This window comes from Equus quagga, unplaced genomic scaffold (genome assembly GCF_021613505.1).
Source record: "Equus quagga isolate Etosha38 unplaced genomic scaffold, UCLA_HA_Equagga_1.0 146_RagTag, whole genome shotgun sequence".
Classification (NCBI taxonomy): Eukaryota; Metazoa; Chordata; class Mammalia; order Perissodactyla; family Equidae; genus Equus; species Equus quagga.
In genome coordinates this window covers 1,317,080-1,340,802 of record NW_025796728.1, presented here as the reverse complement: position 1 = coordinate 1,340,802, position 23,723 = coordinate 1,317,080, and the positions used below count along the sequence as shown (strand labels likewise).

The window sequence follows — 23,723 nt, the reverse complement described above, 5'->3', positions numbered from 1 at the left end:
ACTTATTTGTGGTGATCTGAGAGAATTTATGAAAGTTGTATAGAGTTACAGTTTATTGAGCTTTTACAGTGACGTTAATATGAACTTTTTTTTAATAGTTGGGAACATTTTGATCCCATAATCCATCTTTGGTGCCTTTCACCTAATGATAATCTGAAATAGGTTAATTTTACTAAATAATCAGCAATGAAACATTCTTCATATTTAATTTCAAATCAAATGTTACAAATTTATTTTAACGTCTTCAGTGTATTATGTTTGTCCTATTAAACAAGCTAATAACCTTTTTTTTTAAGGTACAGCAGGGAAGAACTGGAAATTCAGAGAAGGAAACAGCACTTCCATCTACAAAAGCTGAATTTACTTCTCCTCCTTCTTTGTTCAAGACTGGGCTCCCACCAAGCAGGTTAGTTAGAGAATTATAACTCAATTTACTGCAGGCACTGGCATCTTCACCTTGTAGTAGTACTATATGAATATAAAAGCTCTCAATGTTCTACCAGAAAACTGGAACATTCTACTTTGTTTTAGTACAAAAATGAATTCTTTGTGAAAAACTCTTCTGTGTGCTGTTCCATCTAAAAAAACTCTAAACAAGCAAGAATGAGGCATGATATATAGTTACATATACAATGGAGATGATAATCTTACGTTCATAAGAAGTGGTGGCAACAGTGAACTTGCTATTTTCTGTACTTATTATTCTCACATAAAGAATTACTGAACTTCCTGAGTCGAGATTTATTGGCCTAAAAGTGTTGCCGATTTTAGTAGAAGAGATGGTGGAAATTTTAGCCTGGAAAGGCTTTCAAATTAAAATGATTTTCTTTTCTTTCTTAGATTCATTGTGATAATTCCTAACTTTGAGTTTCACAAGGTACCAATTGTAAGAGGCAAATATGCTGGCAATGTCCTTTTAACTTAAATATGACAGATGGTTAACCTGTTACCAGGAAAACGGTTAAGGATAAGCTAAGACTAGGGAAATTTGATGTCAGCAGTTTAATCTTGGGTTAGATAAAGATGTCTTAAATCAGTTATTTCTCTGGGCCTGAAACAAGTCTGATCCAGCTAATGTTAGTTCTCAGCCCCATCAGTTACCTGTGTGTTACTTGTTTAAATTTATTTTATATACTTTTCTGGTTTTGTTATTCTGCAATTTTGAATTGTTGTAAGAGATTATATTTCATAATATACAAATGCAGGAAGAGACCTTATGTGAGCATGTAGTTTAACCCTAAGATAAGATTTTTGAAACTTTCAGCCAGAATTAAATGTTACAAAGCCATCTTGGATTTTGACTCTCTCTCCTCCTTTTGACAATTACTAGTCATGGACATTTCCAAATATTAAACTAAATGCAATCTCATAAAATGTTTGTTTAAGAAGTTATGATAGCTCAGGAATATTGATCCTTTTAATATGTAGTATTCTTTTGGTTTTTTCATGTTTTAAAAGAGGTCAACTTTCATTCATTGAGTTAATGGTCTGCTACAGTATGGAGTGATGTTAAGAGCTTGGACTATAGAGCCAGACTTCTGGGGTTCAGATTCTGGCTTTGCTACTTACTAGCTGTGTGTCCTTGGGCAAATTCTCTGATCTTGTTATTTTTTCATTTCCTTATCTGTAAAATGTGGTAGTAATACTTTCCTTATAGGGTAGTTGTATATATTAAATGGATTAATTTTTGTAAAGTGTTTTAGAACAGTAGTACATACATAGTAAATACTCTATAGAAGTTTGCTATTATCATAATTCAGCCAATTAAACTATTTAAAAATCAGTAGTTTTTCTGTACTTTGCCTTGCCCCCCCTTTCTATTTTTGGAACCTGGGCTAGATTATGTGGGGCATGGTGTCATTATTAGGGATTTGGCTTTTCCCATAAGTGAAATAAATGAGGAGTCACTGTCAGATTTTGAGCAAAGGAATGAAATTATCTGCTTTAGATTTTTAAAGTCTCAATTTCACTCTTTTATTAAGATCAGACTACAGAGGGGTTAAGGAAAGAAATGGTAAGCCAGCTAGGAAGTTGTAGCAATTATCTAGGCAAGAGATAATGGTAACTGACCAGGGTGGTAGTGGTGCTGATGTGAGAAGTAGTCAGATACTGGATACATTTCAAAAGATGTAAAAGATCTTTTACATTTTTTATATCTGAAATGAGAAAGAGACTACAGGAGGAGTGATTTTTGAAGGGAGAAGACCAAGAGTTTAGGACATAATGAGATTGAGATGCCTTTTAGACATACAAGTAGAAAATTTGTATAGGAGGTAGATATATAGATCTGTAGTAAAGGGGAAAGGTATGGACTGGAGATGTAAATTTGGGAGTGCTCAGTGTTTAAATAGTATTTAAATGAACTTATGAAACTGAATTCAATTGTAAAAGAGAGAAGTGTTGATAGAGAAGTGGTGAGAGGCCAGAGCCCTGGGGCAGTCCCTTGCAGGTCAGAAAAATAAAGATGAACCAGTAAGAGACCAGTAGAGAAGAATGACTAGTGAGATAGGAGGAAAACCCAGTGTGTATTTTCAAAAGGATGATTTCAAAGAAGGAGGAATGATTAACTATCAAATAATACAGATTCATTCGCCCAGAAGAAGAGAAATGACCTTTTGATCTTAAAATACAAAGGTCCTTGGTGATCCTGACCAATTCATTTTCAGTGGTATAAGGTGAAGATGAAAAAAAACCTTTCTGGAGCCAGCCCTGATGGTCTAGTCGTTAAAGTTAATGCTCTCACTGTGTTGGTGGCCCCGATTCGTTTCCAGATCGCGGAACCACACCACCTGTCTGTCAGTTGCCATGCTGTGGCAGCAGCTCACATAGAAGAACTAGAAGGACTTACAACTAGGATACACAAACATGTGCTGGGGCTTTGGGGAGAAAAAACAAAAGAGGAAGATTGGCAACAGATGTTAGCTCAGGGCAAATCTTTTCCCTGCAAAAAAAAGAGAGACTTTTTGGAATGGATTCAAGAGAGAATGGGAGGAGAGGAATTAGAATGAGAAAATATGGACAATTTTTTGGAGGATTTTTTTTCTTTTGACGGGGCGGAGAAATGGGACAGTATCTGGAGGCATATGTGGGGTCAGGAGAAGGTCTTTTCAAAATGAAAGAAATTACAGCATGTTTATATACTTACCAGAATGAGTTACTGGAGGGGAAAACTGATGATGCAAAAAGTGGGAAGGGACAGTTGTTAGAGCAATGTCCTTAAGTCAGAGGGGATGGGACGTAATATGCAAGTGGAGGGGTTAGCCTTGAAGGAGCATGGACAATTCACTCATAGTAGTAGGAGGGAAGGCAGGACATGGCAAGGGTTGATGGGTGGGTAGGTAGTGGTGGGGGGAACAACCAAAATTTCTTTTCTGATTGCTTTAATTTTTCCCAGCAGCATAGGATGCAGGCTTATTTGGTGAAATTGAGGATAGTGGAAGGGGGTGTTAAATGTTTGAGAAGAGAGGAGAAGGTCTGATAGAGTCATTTAGGGGTGTGTGGATAAACTAGGGGAAAGAAGTAGGATTGCTAGGCAGTACCTGGAGGGAAATGTGGAGTCAAGAAAGGGCTTTCTTTCGACATGGGAAAAATTACAGCATTTTTATATGCTGATAGGAATGAGTTACTAGAGTGAAAAATTGATGACATGGGAAGAGAGAGTGTACATTTCCAACTTTTCTTGAGGTTAATGGCTGTTGGTTTAAAGTGAGACAAATCAGCTTGGTTGGGTCTGTTTCTCTTGCTCTTATTCATGTCATCTTGTGTTCGTGAAGAGTATCTGGAATTGGATTTAACAGGTTGAGGTTACATGAGACAAATATGACAGGGATTGAGGGGCAAGGAAGATGAAAATGTACTTGAGGAAGTGATTATAATGATGGACCATGGATTTAAGGAGAGATGGGAGGATAGTGGTGGGTAAGGGACAGTACAAAGGAGGTAAAGAAATGATAGAAAAATTAGCAGATCCATCACTACTACTAAAAAAAGAGTGGGTAATTACCACCACAACCTGTAGAAACATACGCAGCATGCCAGTACTGTTGCTTTTGGATATAAAGAACTGTACCCATTGCTCATTAGGAAAGTAAGTTTGTTTTCTGGATTCATCTTTGCTTTATCCAAAGGATTCTTTTCAGTCATTGTGAAATATTTCCTTAAATAAATACTTGTGTTTTTTCTCTTTTATTCTTTGTTTTTATGAAGATTAGAGAGACATCTTTGAAAGTAAATTTCATTGACTTTAGGGAGAAGACAGTAATGCCATTTAAGAAATAAGAGAGACTGAACCCGAAATATTTAGCAGTAATGAGCTGTACTACTGACCTAACCACTGTATTTCCATTGTTTAAAATCTTTGATTGCCTTATTAGGATATAGATGGCTCTTGATATCTTTGCACAGAACCTTTTTTTAGTGATTTTTTTGTTGTTTATTAGTGGAAGTTCTGGGTTTCTAACTTTCTGTACTGCCCAGCAAATTGACATACTCAAGTAAATTGTTAATATTTAATATATCATAATGTTTTGATCTTTAAAAGTTTTTATATTATGTCATGAATGTACAACTCAAAGAATTTTCACAAACTGAGCACAACCATGTAACTAGTACATAGATCAATAAACAGAACATTACCATTACTCCTAGAAACCCCTGTTGTGCCCCCTTTATTTGTTGTTTTAATTTTAATTTTTTATTTTGATAAAAATTCAAACTTATATAGAGTTGCAAGAAAAGTGTAAGGAGTGTCTAAATACTCTTCACCTGGATTCACCAGTTAATAACATTTTGCTGTATTTGCTTTATAATTTCTCAAAAGTATTTTTTTTCTGAAACATTTGAATGTTAATTGTAGACATGTCCCTTTACCTCTAAATACTTCAGCATGTATTTCCTAAGAACAAGGTCATTCTGTTACATAATCTTAGGACACAATTATCAAGGTTAGAAAATCTAATGATGAATCAGTAGTTTAATATACAAGCCATAAATTTTGCCAGTTATTTCAATAATATCTTTTATGGTAGTTCTTTTCTTTCCTCCTTGATTTAGGATTCAGTCCAGATCATTTATAACGATTAACTCTCTTATCTCTTTGTTCTTCTTTAATCTGGGACAGCTTCTTAGACATTATTTGTATTTGTTGACATTGAATTTTGAAGAGTACAAAATTTATTTTGTAAATCTGTTTGTTTTGTAAATCATCCCTCAGTCTAAGTTTGCCTGATGTTCCCTGGTTATTAGATTCAGATTTTGCTTCTTGGGCAGAATACTATGTAACTGATGTTATGTCCTTCTCAGTTCATCGCCTGGAGGTACATGATGTCAGTTTATTCCGTAATTAGTGATAACTTTAATCACTTAGTTGTGGTGATGTTCCTTTGGGTTTCTGCACTGCAAAGTTACTGTTTTTCTCCTTTGTATTTAATAAGTAATCTCTGAGGAGACTGTGTAAATATCTTTTTTCCCTTTGAACTTTCCAAGAATTTTAGTATCGATAGATGATTGTTGCTTTAAACAGTTATTACTATAATAGCTGCAAAATAGTGATTATCTGACTGTTATTCCTCTTAGATTTATTAGTTGGCATTCTACTTTAAAAATGAGCTTTCTCACCTCCCCCACTTACTTATTTATTATCAGCTACGCTCATTAAATTTTATTTTTTGTGGGAAAGAGAGAGTGTGTGTGTGTGGCTTATAAGTAATGGCTTATTTGTATATATGGTATATAAACTACATGTATATGATTTATATATACTGTAATTCATATGGATGCTCAAATTGTTCCAGATTTGGTCTGTGGGAGCCTCTTCAGACTGGCTCTTCTGATCTTTTGATATGTCCTCATCACTTTTTTTGAGGATCTCTTTACTTTCTGGCATTACCGGATGTTCCAGGCTTATCTTGTGCTTTCCCTGCCCCTTCCCTAGAAGCAGCCATTTCTTTAAGGCACCTTGATTCCTTTTGGTGGGAAATGATAGTTAGAAACCAAGATCTCAGCACTAGTTATGCTCATTGCTATTGGGGTGTTACTGTTTCTGGGCCTTTTCAGCACCCAGAGCTAGGAAAAACAAGCTATTTCAATATGAAATAACCATATGTATGTTCCTTATAAAATTTTAACCATGCAGTCATCCATCATGTTTCTTTTACTTCCAATTTGACATTCCCGGGTTCTACTTCCCTTTCCCTATTCCATATTACATCTCCCTTTTTCCAGCAGTGAGAATCAGTTCCCAACAATTTCAGTATATTTACTCATTTGCTTAATCCTAAAATACACACAAAATAGATTAGAACTTCTGCACCCATCATTACAAAAAATAAACCTGTTAAATAGAGTTCATTTCTTCTTTCTTACATACTGAAGGTATATAGTGAGAATATTGTGTTCAACAGTTTCCTTCAGAGTGGTAATATTAATCATTTAAAATATAATTTGATTCATTATTTCCGTGTGCATTCAGTATTAATGTTTCTTTTCCTCCATGCTTATTGACTTAATTATTTTGTGCATATATAAAACATTTAACATAGTTCCAAAGGTAAGACTAGTCAAAAGTATACTCAGATTTGTCACTCTTTCCCATATTTCTTACTCCTGTCGGTAACCAATTTCATTTCATCTAGTTTCTGGTTTATTCTCCTGTGTTTCTTTTACATAAATAAGCAGATACATAAACATATTTTTTCTGTTGCTTTGAAAGAGGGTCGTCTTAGGCCCGTAAAGTATTTTCAAGAGTATAAGTAATTGAACTTTTTATGGAGTATGTATGTCACCAGGGGTAAAATAACTTTCTTTAGAATTTTATTTTGAAAGAGTTAAATTATTTTGAAATGGAATTTTTGTAATATATATAAATATAATGAAATACATATGTAGTGTAGGTTTTTATGAAGCACATCAGAGTGTTACTGTTAACTGGTTACACTAACAATACTTATGCCTGTTATTGAGGAATATAGGGAAAGAAATGCCAAAATTTCAAATAAGATTTGGTGAAACTGCACAAATTAATGTTATTAATTCATAAAAGCACAGAAATTTATTTCTTGATAATATAACTTAAAGTAAACCCTTGGTTCTTTTCTCATTTCTACATTTTGACATCATACTGTCTATGTTGAGAAATATTTCTAAAAATAAAGTTAAGAAAGTCTTAACTTAACTTAACCACCTATATTTCAATACCACTAGCAGTCTTAGTACCACAGCAAACAGTTTATGTGACTTGAAAAGATTGATCCTGTAGGAACATGCTAAAGGACTTTAGAAAAAGCATGTCAGGGAAAAAAAAAAACAGAACAAGGGGGGTCAGAGACAACAATATGTAAGAAAAAACATAGAAAATTTATCTCACCAGAAACAGCACCTCTTCTCAGTCTCAGACAAGTACTGCCTCCAGAAAAGCCAGTTCAAGCGTTGGGAAGTGGCAGGATCGATATGGGAGGGCCGAATCACCCGATCTAAGGTAAGGCTATTTTTAAACATTGGATACTCCCTGATGTTTAGATCATCAGTGTTGTTTGATCTCATTAGTAAGATAATACATTTGATTAGACTGTACCATATTTTTACCCCCTAAATTATGCTTTTTCAATATGGAATTGAGGGTTTTTAATTTACCTTATGAATCAGGCCTTATCACTTCATGTCTTGCCTCTCTCTGGCTTTTTTATATGTTATATTATAAATTGCATGGAACCATGCTGAGTGTTCACTAAGTGTTTTTCCCCCCTTGCTGCAGGTTTAATTTTTCTTTCTCATATCACACCTTATTCAAAAATCCCTGAGTGCTTTTCACTATTTGTTGAATAAAGTTTAGCCTTCCGAGCCAGTATTTGGGACCTGTAAAATCATACTCCACTGAATCTTTCCAATCTTTATATCCAGCTAGTGTTTAAACCTGCCATTCCATCAGGTGGGTCTGTCAGCTTCCTAGGAAGTACTATTCCCCTTATTGTTGCTATGCTTTTACTCATGATCTACTCTCCATAGACTTTTGGTTTGTGTTCTGAATCTTAGATTTACAAAGCATACGACCTTGGATGGGTATTGTAAACTCTCTGAGCCTATGAAGTGGGAATAACAATTTCTACCCTAAGAGATGTGATGAGAAGCAAACGTTAGATCATGAAAGTACATTGCCAACAGAAATCAATCTGAGCAATTAATTATGCTTTGCTTGACTTAGAAATATAGACTAAAGTACTTTCCTAATTTACAATTTGGATTTTTAAACAATGATGGTGTATTGGGGGTGGGGTATATTTTGTTTATTTTTGTTGTTACAGAATTTTAAGCTTTTTTTCTTGGGCAGCTTGATACTATATTGCTGTGCTTTTCATTATTTTCATTTACAAACTTTTATATATATAAATTATCAGATATCTTTGATCATAACAACTGAAAGAAAAAGGAAGGAAAAACTATCAAAATGTTATTTTCTTAGATTTTCGTTTCTTTGGGGTCTTCATTATAATTCCCCATGAGTAGTAAGAATTTCTAGTCAACTTGTTTTAATAGGATTTCTTGTTAGGAGCAAATAAACTTAGTCGTTCTGAAAAGAGTGTGTTTATCTCGAAGTGAACAATATTTTCACTTTTTAAAGAATATCCAAACTGTAAGTATAGTCACTGATGCAGATAGAAATATATTTCTTTATTATCTACATTCTTAGAAGAACATCAGTTGCATGTGTTGCTTTTTAACAAGTTTATAGAATGAAAATTTGTATACCTTCTATTATTTTAAAAGTACTCATTGGCATTTTTTCACATGTATTATATGATTGATTGATCTTAGTTTTTAAAACTAAAATTCTCCTTGAAGAACCAATGGAAATTTTGAAAGTGTTATTTTAAATAAAGAAAAGTTAGATCTGACAAGTGTGGAGTCTCTGAATCTTTTTATGTTTAATATTTTAGTGGAACCCAAAAGTTTAATAGCCGTGCTAATAATAATTCTGTATAGTGATTAGCTTGGTTATCATAGCACTTAGGGCATAGAGAAACACTTGGATTTATATTTAACCTGGCCAGCAATGTGGACAGCCTATTTACTGATCCCAAAAGAGCAAGACAATAAGAGCTTTCATTTTCACCCTGCTACTATTGATAGTGAATCAGTAGCCTCTTTTTTTTTTTTTAAAGATTTTATTTTTCCTTTTTGTCCCAAAGCCCCCCGGTCCATAGTTGTGTACTTTTAGTTGTGGGTCCTTCTAGTTGTGGAAGTGGGATGCCGCCCCAGCATGGCTCGATGAGCAGTGCCATGTCCATGCCCAGCATTCGAACTGGCGAAACCCTGGGCTGCCAAAGCAGAGCACACGAATTGAACCACTCTGCCATGGGGCCAGCCCCAGTAGCCATTTTTGTATATAAAGAATACCTACTTTCCTAAATTTAGAGCAGTTTCATGGCATAAGTACTGGATTTAGATATTAGGTTTGGTTTTGTGTCTGTGTGACTGTAGGATAGTTCCCTAAAATCTCTAGGCCTCTCTTTCCACATTTGTAAAATGACAGGGCTTGACCTTGTTACCTGGAAGGCTTTTTTAATCCTGATTATTTTCTGGCTAGTGCCTGGTTTACATGGAAAAGGAGAGATCCAAGAAATTAGGGAATTTGCCCAAATTTATGGCTAATCAAGAAGTAAAGCCATGGCCAGAATCCCTGGTTTTCTGCCTTTTAATACCTGCAGTTCAGGACAATTGACTTTCATAAGCAAAGGCATCGAAATACTTAAAATCGGTTATTTTTAATGTAATTTTAAGCTTTATATTTGTTTCTTTAGTTACTATTTTAACATCTGAAATTCCTTTTTTAATCAATCATTTGATTTAGAATTTTTACTTAAAATAGTTATGCTTTTGATGTAATAGTTTATTTCTTGAAATAAGATGGCTAGTTTATAGGCAAAATAGTAGTTCTCATATCTGAAAATGATACATCTCAGTTCTTGAACTATATAATTCACCCCACCCCCCTCCCGCTCCCACAAACAATGCTTTGGAAACACAGAAAACTCTCCATTCTGACTTTGTGATTAGTCTCAGGGCATATAGATATTAGGAAATTTCACACTGTATTTTCAGTATTTTGTGCTTTTCAAAATTAAAAGAAAAACCCTCTAGATAAAAGCTACTTTTATCTTTTTAAATGATGTATGTGTGTGTGTATATGTACACATACATACATACACATGCTTTCTTATAAGATAGAAAATGAGATTCCAGCTCTGGTAATTAATGTAACTGAGAAATGTGGAGTTTTTGAAACATTGCTTAAGTGTCTTTGTAAAGAGCACTTAAACAATGGTTGAGATCCTTTTCATAAGTTAGTATATTTGGAGACTCAGACTTTTTATCTCACACTTGTTCCTCGTAATTAATGTGTTTTTCAAATTTTCTTTAATACTACTCTTTAAGCTAACTATATGTATATAATAATGGCATTTTATTGGTGTAAGTTTGTTTTATAAATTCAAATTTCTAACTCTTGTAAACCCAATTAAGAATAATGAAGCAGTTTTAATGAACACATAAAATTGAAATTGGCAACAGTATGATTATTATAATCTTATCCTAGTGTCCAGTTTATTTCTGTATTTTGTTTTCATTTTATAATATCAAATTCTGCTTCTCTTAGGTAATTAGTTCCAAATTCTAGGTGGTTTTATTAAGCTTGTTTTCCAATATGAGAATGGTTTGTAACTGATTCAGACTCTTGAAACACAGGTAGAATAGTAAAATTGCTTTTCAATACAGAATCACTAAAATATTAAAATCTACTTGCATTTATTATAACAGACAAACATAAAACTTACAGTAAAACTGGATGGTAAATGAACATTAAATCTAAAACTGACCTCTTCATTTGTTCTCACTCTGCTTAAGATTATGTCTCGATGAAGTAATGTACTGAAAAGATGCCACCTGTGCTTTCATGGCGTTTGAACACTCTTGAATGTGTGTTGTATTGTGTAGCTTGTAAGATTTTATGCGATTAGACATACTGAAGGCCTTTATTTTTAAAAAATTCCCTGTAGAATGGTATCTCTTCCTATCAATGATACATTTCAAAAATGAAATTAAACGTAAATATGGCAGGTAAAGCTTTATTCCAAGCTCTACACAAAAGTGAGTAAACTTGGCTGCCCTAATGGACATATTATGTCCTCCAGTGAGTCAGATTTTAACGTATTTCATCTTTAAGCATTCAGGGTTTTTTGTTTGTTTTTAATATTGCTTAAAAGGTAACGACAGTTTTAAAATTCAGGCCCCCAAAAATTTAGCATGGGAAACACTCTTATAGAAGAACAGGGGAGGGTCTTGGAGTTGATCATAACGGAGCCTGAATTCTGGTGCTGGCGCTTTACTTCACAAAAGAGCCTCTTTCCACATCGATGAAAATGAAACTAATTGGTACCTTCCTTGCAACGTACTTGTGGCTTAAGTAATTTCTAAATTTGTGAAAGCACCTATTGCAGGGCATCCAGTAAGTGTTAGTTCCCTTTAAATCTTTGCTTCCATCGTAGGCTTTATCAGTCTCTTTAAATGTAGTACTGAAAGAAAATAAATTACATGTCCTGAAGACAGTTTTAAATACTGTGATTTTTATTTTGGACATATATTACTTTTCTAGACAGGATTATAAACTATGTATACACTGTAGAGAAAATTATTCTTGTGCTTGTGAAGCTAAAACAAGTATAGAAGCAGTACTGTGTGAGTCCACAAAACTCAAAAGATAATATAAAAATATGTATGTAATGAATGACATCCTTACCTTAATTATCAGACCTTGATAGATATGACTTTATATTTATTGAGTACTAAGGAGTTAAATATTAATTTTTATCAACTACTTTAAATTCTTTCTAGAGGAGACCAAAATGTGAGTCTTTTCCTTAGGTATGCCATTAGTTGTAGTCCTCACCTTTGGCTTTGTATTGGAATATGTGGGGAGCTTCAAAAAATTATTAACGCTAAGGCCCAGGAGACTGATTTAAATGGTCTGGTGTGCACTCTGAGCATTGGGATTCTTGAAAGCTTCCCACATGGTTCTGATGTTCAGGCAAAGTTGAGAACCACTGATTTTAGAGACTTGGATTCTGGCTTGGCATAAAGATTAAAATCAAATGTTAACTGAGCACCTTGGAATTTTAAGTAAAATGATAGATTTGGCTGTAATGAGAACTGACATTTGCTTAGTATTTCACACCTCACAGAGTCCTTCCATATGTGTGATTGTCATTTAGTTTATATTCTCCTCTTCTTTGAAAATCTTTTTGTTGGTAATCACTGTCAAAGGTGGATCATGCTTTTTCTGTTGGCAGACTGGTAGATAGTATATTTGCCAAATTGGAATCCTGCACATAATATTTTCCCCACATCCTTTCTCTGCTCATGTTCTTCCCTCCATCTAAAACTTCCTCTCTTCCCATCCTCTGTGGCTAAATCATTCCCCGTGTCTTTCAAGGCTCACCTCTTTCCTAAAGTCGCTTAAAAGATGTTGCCCCAGTTTCCGTACAGAATTGTTACAGCCGTCTATTGAGCATCTATTGAGCATGTATTGACCCGAGTTAGACAGTCCTACCAAGTGCTTCTGTCTTTATCTTGGGAATATGAAACAGCCATATTCTGGGTGGCTGTTTCTTAAAGAATACACCCTTGAACCATCTGCTATCCAATTCTTAGTAAGAAGCTCTGTTGTGAGGCAGTAACATTCATAGCAAGGGTATGTGAGTCATTCATTCTTTTAGAATAATGGTTCTGAACTTTCTTTGAAGCAGTAACCCCTTTGAAAATTTGCTGCATCCTGTAGACTCTTGCGTGAATGATCCATGTATATACATAACATATATTTAGGTTCAGGGACCTCCTGATCCCTCTTGTTTCCCATGTTAAGAATGCTTGCTGAAAAGTACAGTTAAATCCTTAGGTTAAGCCTGACCACTGAGAGAGCTGTATGCTCAGACCACATTGTTTGGCTTCCCCTGATTAAACTACTTTTACTGAGTTAATTGTTGTTATGCTTCACCTGGTATTGAGGAACATTTTGAGAAACAGCTCTATGAAATTCACCTTTGTTTTCACTGTGGTAATACTGGAAACTTTGTCCCTATTTCAGTGTTTTTCAAAGCATGAGATTGCAGTCCAATTAGTAGAGTATGATTTCAATTTGGTGGTCTCCCCTACCGAATATTTCTTGGTTTTGTTCTGTTAATTTTTTTCCTGTGTTATGGTTAAATATTAGTAAAATCAGATTTGATTTCAATGTTACTCTTTCTCCTTTATGGTAAGTGTAAGTAAATATTGTTTCATGAAACTTTCCTTTCAGTTTTTTATATAATGTGTGTATACTGGATTGCTGTGCAAATGTGTTTCTTCAAGAACTTTGTTTTGTGGTCAGAAAAATTTAAGAACTGTTGTACTCTATCATACTTCCTATGAAGATGGAGTCAAATGAGAACTTTTTTCTCTTTATTCTCATCTGTAAAATGGAAATAATAATAGTTGCTACTTCCTAGGGTTATTATGAGAGTAAATATGTATAGAGTGCTTAGAACAGTGCTTTCCTAGCACATGGTAGGTGCTCAAGAAATGCTAGCTATTATTATTACCAGAAAAAGCAGTCTTCAGAGCTAATGCTTTGTTTTTATCTTATGTACATTAAAGACTTTTGTTATTAATAATATCCATTATTTTGGCTGTTAAAAAATAAGAAGCTCAGAGATAAATTTGTGTCTAAAGATTACTAACTAACCTTTAGTCTATCTTCCCTTGGCTGATTTTGTCACTTTTAAAATTTCTGTTGTATCTCTGTAAACTGCCCTCATACCCTTTCTGGAACATCAGAAGCATCAAAATATGACATTTTAATTTTAATTTACTTCCCTTATAATTTCAGAGATGTTTTCATATTTATCTGTGCCAGGAAGAAAGGTAGAAGCTCCTGTGAACATTCACTGCCTATGCTAAAATGTGGATTAATGACACTGTAGACATACACTGTGGTTAGTTTCTGTCTTTTTCAGCTTTTTAGTAAGTGGTTGAGTGTAATGTAGAGAAGAGTCTCGATAGCTGCAATAGCTGTCTGCCTTACTGAACAAATTTGTAAGTCCAGTTAAAACCGTGCTCTGGAAATCCAAGTACTGTATGTGGTGTATGTACAGTAGATCCTCACAGTGAAGCCCTCTGCTCAATCTTCTTATGCATTGAAATAAAAAGTGGTACATCACAAACTTTCAGAATAATACGATTCAATATTGTTTTCCATAATGTGGTAAGAATAGTATTGGATTGTTTAATTATTCATCTGTGATAAATATGTGCTCTTTTGTTACTTTGGTACGTATTTATGTATCTGTCATAAAAATATTTCTGAACAGAATGGTAAGCTTCACATTTCTGATTAAGGCAAATCAATTTGGTAAAGATACCTGGGCAAGGAGGTGTTACTATTATGGAAATGTAAGGAATTGCAATTTTCTGGACTCCCTCTAGCATATATGTTTGTTAAGGCTAATTTTTCATTTGTATGTTTTTAGAAGCATAGTATTTTCCATTTTGAATCTTTAGTGATTAAATAATCCATTTAAAGCTGGAAAAAAGTAGACTTTTCTGACCATATTTAAGATAAACTTTAGGAAGTGTGTCCCAGAATTTTTGAAAGCAGACGTTCTTAGAAATCCATGGTTAACGGTTGTAGAAATCTTTCCTCTCAGCACAAAAATTATATATCTAGATTTAATATATGGTAGCTTTAACAGTTTGGAGAATTTGCAATCCAAATTGCAAATCCAAATAAATTTGTGAGAATCTGTTCTTGATGGGAATAAATTTAAAAAGATGGAGGGAGAGAATCCAGTGATAGGGAATAGAAAAGAGTGGAAAAGGAAATAGTTGAGTAGAAATAAAGATTTTTACAATGAAGTCTAGGTAACGATAAATAGTGAGGGAAATCCTGGTCTCAGAATATACACCTTTATCTGTTAGCATGTTGGAATCTGAGATGTGTGTATATATCAGAAGGCTGACGGCATGTACTTTAATATGAAATTGTAGTGGCCATAGCTTTGTAATTATTTTAAGTTTTAGGGAAGAAGTTGGAGTAATATTTGTTTTGTGTCAGAGGTATTTGGCTTTTTCTAATGAGTGAATGTAGGGATAATTTCCCAGCTGTATTGAAGGGTACAAGTTAAGTAAAATCACTCTTGGTCTTTGGGATCATGAGGGAAACTAGGAAATCAGTGTCTCAGATACCAAATCAGAAATGCTTGAACCTTTTTTTTGTATTAAAATTAAAGAGAACTGAAATCTTAAGTGGGCTAGATGGTAAGTAGGAATTGACTATGTAGTTGAAGACATTTCAGATGCCATTATATACTTTTTATAGGGCAGTCTTTGTTTTGTTTTTATGAGCATAAAATTATTTATGGGGCTTTTCAAGGTTCATTTGAGACAAACTTGCACCAATTCTTCATTTCTAGAAGTCTTAAATTTCTCAAAGACCAATTATCTTGCTAGAAGGCAGCATGGCTCAAGGGAAGGGTCTGTGGGCTTTGGAATCAGAGACTTAGATCTAAAAGTTTTGGCATTTAATTATTACTGAGATCCGTGGCATCTCTCTGGGCCCTAGCTTTATCATCTTCAATGAGTATACGTAATTGTTTAAGTTGAGGGTCATCATAAGGGTTAGTTATAATATGTAGGCATTCAACAGATGGAAGCTGCTGTTATTAGTCATTTTAGGAACCTAACTGTGTTGACTGTGGAAGGCTCTATGGTATTTAGATTGTTTTATAAAGTTTTAATAAAGGCAGAGTTGTTGAGAACTGAAATATAAAGGAAGGGAAATTCATCTAATTTGCCTCCATTTTTCATTGCCTATTCCGACAAGTGACCTCTTGTCTTGTTAAGTATATAAACTTTTATGAAGTCCTTAACTACACTAAATGGTTTTAACATTATTTTGATTTTTCTGTGAAGTTTGAAGCATTATTTTGTGGTAGACTATTTTCTATCTACTCATATACTTAAATTTTAATGGATTGATTGTAAGTACAGTTAGAGGTGGGACAGACATTTAAATATTTGAGATTTCCAACTAAAGGCAAGTTATCAGAAATGGAAAACTGGTTCTCTTTTTGTGCTTTCTAAATAGCTCAGAATAAATCACTAAGGACAACATCCTGTGTGAATCAAAATGAGCCTTGTTTCTTTTCAAGCCTTTTTGGGGAATTTTAAAAGTTTCGTAATAGAACTGTGATAGGTGTTACAATTATAGTGGCCAAAAAATTTTATTTTCATTTGTTTAACAGCATTTGCTATCTGATTCAATTTCACAAAGATAAATTCAGTGGGAGACACTTACAAAATAGTAAATTGTAGAAGATAACCTATAAAAATACTTAAGATTTGACATTATGGTCATTGTTGAGTGTGTTGGTTCCATCTTATTAGTAAAACTGAGTGTTTATTACAGTGCAAAGTAACAAGATCTGACTAACTCTGAAGTTTTTTCAATGTGTGTTGTGATCCGATTTTATTTTAAAGTACATTGCAAAGGGTTTAAGATTTTATTTCTCATCTAATATTTTTTATTATTTTTCAAACATCTAATTAGATGAAACTAAATTGATTCCATTTTTATGTTGCAGGAGATTACCTGGGGCAATTGATGTTATTGGTCAGACTATAACTATCAGCCGAGTAGAAGGAAGGCGACGGGCAAATGAAAACAGCAACATACAGGTTTAGTATTTTAAAAATTATTTTTTTAACTGAAGGATTATATTCATGTTCTAATTTAATTTATTCAGTACATATTCATAGTGCTATGCTATGTGTTAGGTGCTTTAGGTGCTACAAAGATTAAAAATGTGGAATTGATCACCCTTTTATTGCAAAAGCTGTTCCATTTAGAATTTATGACCTTTGGATCTTTTTTAGTAAGATTTCTTTTTCCTTGCTATCAACATATAATATATAGGTTCATTGGACAAAAAAAGAAAATATGGGAAAAGTTCAAAAAAGAAAATAAAACTGCCTATAATTCTGCCATAGAAAGATAGCCACTCTTAACATTCTGGTACATCTCTTCCTTGTCACTAAGCAATATTGGGATACTACTATTACTTTTTTTTTTTTTTTTTTTTAAGATTTTATTTTTTCCTTTTTCTCCCCAAAGCCCCCCGGTACATAGTTGTGTATTCTTCGTTGTGGGTTTTTCTAGTTGTGGCATGTGGAACGCCGCCTCAGCGTGGTCTGATGAGCAGTGCCATGTCCGTGCCCAGGATTCGAACCAACGAAACACTGGGCCGCCTGCAGCGGAGCGCGCGAACTTAACCACTCGGCCACGGGGCCAGCCCCACTACTATTACTATTTTTATGTGTATCCTTTTTTTAATTTAAAATCATCATTTGCATTTTCCCATATTCATAAAAATATGATTTAAAATCTTATGGTAGGTTCACTGTATAGATATACCATAATTTATTTAATGTGACATTTCAGGGGGAAATATGTTTCCTTTGTTTTCAAGTGAAAAAATGAAAGGAGAGGAATTATTAATAACTTGAATAATTCAAGTTAGAACTATAGTAACTGTGACTTTCAGCCAATAGCTTGACCACACTTTTTTTCATTATTTCCTTTTTCTGAGTACTTTAAAAAATATCCTAAGTGTTTAGTTTCTTATTACCTTTAATAAATTAATCATATAAAATGTTCTTTTCAGCATCATGAAAGGTAAATCATTTTTAAAATGGAAGATAGTCCTTTCTTTCCCTCCACCATTGAAATGCCATGATTTCTTAAAATAATTCTGTTCCCTACTTTAAAAGTAGCTTATCACCATAAGCCTTAGAACATTACTATACTTAAATGTAGGAAAAGTTAACAAAAGGAGGGATTATATGTTTAAATGATATGCTTTAGCCAGCAAGGATTTGAGAAGTATAAATTAAATATACAACATTATGTTGCCTATTTCTATGTTTCCCAAATCTGTTTGCACATCAGAATCCCTCAGGGAGCTTGTCAAAAATCCAGATTTCTAGGTGCCTGTCCCTTAGCTGTTCATACAAATCAGTATTTTGTAAGCACTTTTACTTTTCAAGTATAAACCGCTTTCTTAAAGTTACAAGGCTCACGTGAAAAAGTTATTTATATATCTAGCTGCCTGTTATTTGTACCCTGTTGATGAATGCCTTACAGGCTCTTACTTTGCAACCTGGTGACAGGCCCTGGTACAAGGACTATCTGGCTCCGTTGCCGTGTTAATTTCTTAATGCTGGTATCTATGACTAATGATTACATTGCCTTAATTTTAATAGTTTAACTTTGGTTGGATAGCAAAGATAATACTCATTACATTATATATATATAAAGTATATAACTGTCTCTTGTTTAGAATGTTTTTATCACTTAATTATTTCTTACTAAGAATTTTTTCGTAATGATTCAGTTATTTTTTCTAGCCTTTGAATATGAACATTTTAAAAAATGTGAGTGTATACTCATATCTGTATATATACACACATATCACACACATAGAAAAATTATTCCCACCTCCCCAAAGTATGTATATGTGAATAAACCTTGTTACTTCGTTTTTTAGATTAAGTGAAATTAATTTACTGAGTTTAATCTTAGATAAGAACATTATTCATCTTTTTAATTAACTGTACTCTGATTTTAGGTCCTTTCTGAAAGATCTGCTACTGAAGTAGACAACAATTTTAGCAAACCGCCTCCATTTTTCCCTCCAGGAGCTCCTCCCACCCACCTTCCACCTCCTCCGTTTCTTCCACCTCCTCCAACTGTCAGCACTGCTCCACCTCTGATTCCACCACCAGGTAAATAGTAAATAAGACATTTGATTTTGAAAGGAAAATAACCTGTGAGTGTTTCTTTTATTTTGAATTTAACAATTAAAATATATATTTGAAAATAACATCTTCATTGATTGCATTGAATTAAGAGTAATAGATAGGAAATTTATTATGTCTTAGTAGATTCACACTGAAACATAAATACATGTCTTGCTTGTTTAGCATAGCAGAATCAATATACCAAAATAGAGAAGAATATACAGATACTGAAATTGTGATCCAAACATATCTTAGTGATCCCCAAACTAAAGTTGCTAATTGTATATGTATAAATCCATACTAAATTGTAAACCATGTTAACTTGTTTTGCAAAAAATTTGAAAGATACTTTTAGAATTGGAGTAGGTCAGAAAAATTGTAGTTTGTGAAGAAATTGAAATGAAAATCTCAGTCTTGTCATCTTGTTTCTTTGTATACTGATTTCCTTTTAGGAGACTGCTTCTGGGTGCCAGGTACCTGGTATTTACCTCTTTTAAACAAGACAGAAAACTAATGTAAATTTTTATCAGATTTTTAGCCACTTTTGATCATTTATTAAAAACTAGATAAGTGGCAGTAGAAAAAAATTCACAAATAATCCCCAAATTTTATACTTTATACATTTTATCCAGTAGTCTTTGTTATTTTATTCCCAGTGAACTTTCAATATTTATCCCTTTAACCAATATTTAATGAAACTAAGAAGATTGACTGAGATAGTAATTACTTTCTTCCTAGGAAGAATGCCAGTAATAAATGATAAAAATTAGCTGGTGGTCCTAATCAGAGCTACATATGTGACATATGTTAAGATTTGCTTTCTATTAATAAAATCAGTTTATACTAAAGAGCCATGTCTACTCATTGACTTTGCATTTGCAAGAGAGCTGTCTTTATTTTAAGGTACCAGTTGTGCTGAGAGTACAGAGGCAAATAAAGGGGATATGAATAGTCCTTCCCTATAGTAATCGTCCTTGGGCTCTAAATGTCAGCTGTTGCTTCGGCCCTACAGCCACAACTCCCTTGATTCCCTTGCATTGCTACCTCTACCTTCAAAAAGAATAAGAAATTTATTATGAAAAATGACTGGCTTTAAAGAATCTGTTGTCTCAAAAATAGAGGAATGAGAAGACTGGATAGATTGGAGGTGCTTACTCCAGATAACATTATTTTTAAAGTTCAGTGCGTTTCTTGTTCCAACAGTAACTTTCTTGTTCTGAAGCACAAACTATTCAGAAGTTGTGATTGGATCCAGGGTTCTTGGGTCTTTAATATGACGAGAATTAACTAAATGAAAAGGGAAAGTAGTGAGGACTTAGTGATGCATCGGGTCCTCTGAAAAAGATAAAAATGTAGAAATAGTTAATATTGAACATAGTTGATTTAATGAGATTAAAAGATTATCAGTGTATGTGATAATAGGCCTTATGCTAGATTGCTTTGTATTCGTAAACTTTAGTAGGTACTAAAGGTGATTTAAAAGAATTTTCATATTTACTAGCAAATATAGTATATCCTCAGATGGCTAACATTTTTTATAGTTACTATCTGTTTACCATACTATCTGTTTATTAAAGTAAGTGAGAGAGAAGTGGAATGAAGTAATGATGAAAAAGTAAATACCTCACTGGTATAAGAATATATTTAGAAGTTCTATAGGATATTGCTGATAGGCAGTGTCATTATCTGGAAGTATGCTTTTTTCCAAAATGATACAGTTACTCCATGTCTTTGCCATATAACCTCTGTTTATAAGGAGAACAGATCTTTTAATAATGCTTAGATTATCTATGGTATTATATTGTGGAGTACCACTGATTATTTTTCTGTGGCTTAAGCTGTTTATTTAATGTTAGTTTTCAGCTACGTGTTTTCTGTATTTTAAATACCTGTCTAGATTTCCTTTGATGCTTATTTTTAGATTACATTTCCATGCCGACCTGTCAGCATTTAAGGAATACAAATTCAGATGAATTCTAATTCTGGTTTAAGCAGTAGCCAACTGTTGTATATTTGCTGTTGGGGCAGGGGGAGATACCAATTCATATTAAAACCAAATATTTATAAGTTGAGACTATCCGAATTACTTCTTATTTTGACTAGATTGTGGGCTGTTGGAGAGAGCATGGGCTGTGTATTTCCATCTGTGTTTCCCCACAGTGCTAATCACAATGTCTTGTGTATACTTGACATTCCCTAAATATGTTAACAGCATATTTATGCGTCCATAACACCAGAAGGATTTTCAGATTGACAGTTGGTACAGTCACACAGGCACTTATCAATCAGAATGGGCGCTGGCTTTAAACAACAGCACGGCTGCATAGGTGTATATCAGTTGAATGTAGGCCTTGATTAAAGCCACATTTTCAGTTACCGTTTACCACAGAACCACATAATTATGATATGTTCTGTAGGTTTCTGTAATTTAGATCAGCTTAAGAATCATAAGCAGGTAACAAAAGAGAACTAGCTAAGGAGTCTTAGTATCACCTTAAAAAGTACTCCATTTTTCTTAGGGAAACCTTGGGTTTTCTTTTTGCTTTCTTGAGAAATACTAAAAGGAAAAGGAAAAAAATCTTTTGAGAATTACTTTAAACATATTTTAATGTTGCCTTTGTTAACATTAGCTTTCAAATGCATAAGTTTTTAAGACTATAGTCCTGTATATGGCAGGACAAATACAGTAATGATACATTATGCCCATATTTTGGGGTGCTACCAGTTTTTTCATAAATAGGGTAACCATACATCCAACTGTTTGCCTGGAACAGTCCTACTTTTTATAGGACTTTTTGTCCCAGCTTGATCATTATTATTCTCTCTCAGAAATGCCCTGGTTTGGAGGATAAAATTTATAGTCACCTCTTAGAGGGTTACAGACATGGCTCCTTGCATAAATAGATAGCTACTCTATAGCAATAGGGAGGTGATGGAGACAGCTTTCATTCAGGGGACTTTTATTGTCAAATAGTTCACAGGAGAAGTGTATTGCCTCCTCTCCTCGAGCACACGTCTACAAACATATGTGAAACCTTGTTAGTAACAGAGGACAAAGTACTCTGGCCACAATTGATTTGTATGAAGAGTAGAGATTGTGTATTGGAGACTACAACAAACGTGTAAGGGACCTCTGGTCCTAACTGTCGTGACTTTTGGAGTAGCTTTTTAAAATGGATAAGTATTTAATGTGGTTCCTTGCCACTGTACTTACAGTAGCTTGAAAACAGCAGTTATTCAAGATCCTCCTTAATTTTCAGAAAATCTGATCTGTTAATTTCATTTTCTAGTGAACTAGAGAATAGCTTCTATTGTATTAAATTTTTTCAGAAATATATTAATATGGTTTCATGCTTTCATTGAGTAATAGAAATAATAGCTAATAATACTTAATATTTATTGAATGCCTATTCTTGAAGGCACTGTTCTGAGCACATTTCTTGTATTAACTCAGTTTGATTCTTGACAATATCTGAAATAGATATTCCAATTTTACAGATGAGGAAACTGGGGCTTAAGGAGTTTAAGTAATAGCTAAAAAGTAGCAGAACCAGAATCCTAACTGCAGGCAGTTTTGCTTAAAAGCCTATTTTATTAACTATGTTGAAGCAAGAAAGCTCTATTATTGGATTATGTAAGTTTACCCTGATAACATGTCTTAAAGTTTTTGTTTGTTCATTTGTTTGTTTTTTTAAGTATTTCCCTGGTGTTGAGGTGCATGCGTATATATTTGTGGATAGGAAAGTTAGGGAGGTTGTAAAGAGCAGGAATCAGATTAAAAGAAAAAAAAAAAAATCCGGTTAACAGAGGTTTTACTATTTGCCTGATTTGTGTTAAGAAGTCTGTGTTTACTGAATAAACCAGTTAAGAAATACTTGTTTATTGGAAGAAAAATTGTAGAAGTGGAAGGATTGATGTTATAGAGTAGTGGATTTTGTGTGTTTTTTTTATTGTGGTCAAATATAATATTTATCATTTTAATCATTTGTAAGTATGCAATTCAGTGGCATTAAATACATTCATAATGTTGTGTAACCATCACTATGATCTATACCTGAAACTTTTTCATCATCCATAACAAAAACTATGTACTCATTAAACAATAACCCCTTCTGCCCTACTCCAGCCCCTGGTACCCTCTATGATTTCTTTCTCTATGAATTTACCTATTCTAGTACCTTATATAAGTGGAATTCTTCAATATTTGTCCTTCTGTGTCTGGCTTATTTTGTTTTTTCAAAGAAAAGTAATTTAATTAATGATTATAAACAAACTTAAAACTTTGTTCAAAGTATATTACGTTTTATGGTAGACTTTTAATTTAGGCTTTAAATGTTAATTTAGTGTCATTATATTTTATCTCCATATTTTATGATGGACTTTATTGAAAGAGAAGGCAGATTCAGTTTAGCGCATTTCTTGTTACATTAATCAGTATTAAGGCTCATATGATTGTGGTTCTGTTAAGTCTTGGGAACAGTAGAAATCTAGCTCAGGAGTAGAATTCCACTAAGTTGAAGAAGGCTCTTTGCTTTACTGAGATGTAGAACCACAGAGAAGTCATCCCCGCTTAAAGTAGGGTATATGGGTTGGCTGTTTATCTCGATTTGAAAATGTGTAACATTCTGCATTTTAGAAGGAAGTAGATTCCTTCCTAAAAGACTACTGTCAAGTACATTAGTGTCTTACTAGTTGTCTAGTACTATGAATTGTATGAACTTAAGAATCTTATTCATTCCTTAAATATTTTGATTTTGGGTTAACGGTCATACATGAGGTTAGGGAGAAAAGCAGCTCACATCTGGAGTCTTTCTGCATTTCCTCTGAGGCCTGCATTGTCTGAA

General features: G+C 33.6%; 1 protein-coding gene across 16 annotated transcripts in view; it reads left to right on the top strand.

The window, feature by feature from the left end:
* LOC124232934 (pre-mRNA 3'-end-processing factor FIP1) overlaps positions 1–23,723 on the top strand; it is a 71,860-nt gene that overhangs the window by 24,518 nt on the left and 23,619 nt on the right. For 8 of the 16 annotated variants that reach the window (XM_046649872.1, XM_046649866.1, XM_046649867.1 and 5 more), the window contains 4 exons: positions 297–406; positions 7,367–7,474; positions 16,665–16,758; positions 18,708–18,864. In XM_046649872.1, coding sequence (XP_046505828.1) covers positions 297–406; positions 7,367–7,474; positions 16,665–16,758; positions 18,708–18,864 — 469 coding nt within the window. The remainder of the gene's footprint in view (positions 1–296; positions 407–7,366; positions 7,475–16,664; positions 16,759–18,707; positions 18,865–23,723) is intronic. The other 8 variants (XM_046649880.1, XM_046649877.1, XM_046649875.1 and 5 more) reach the window with 1 other exon arrangement.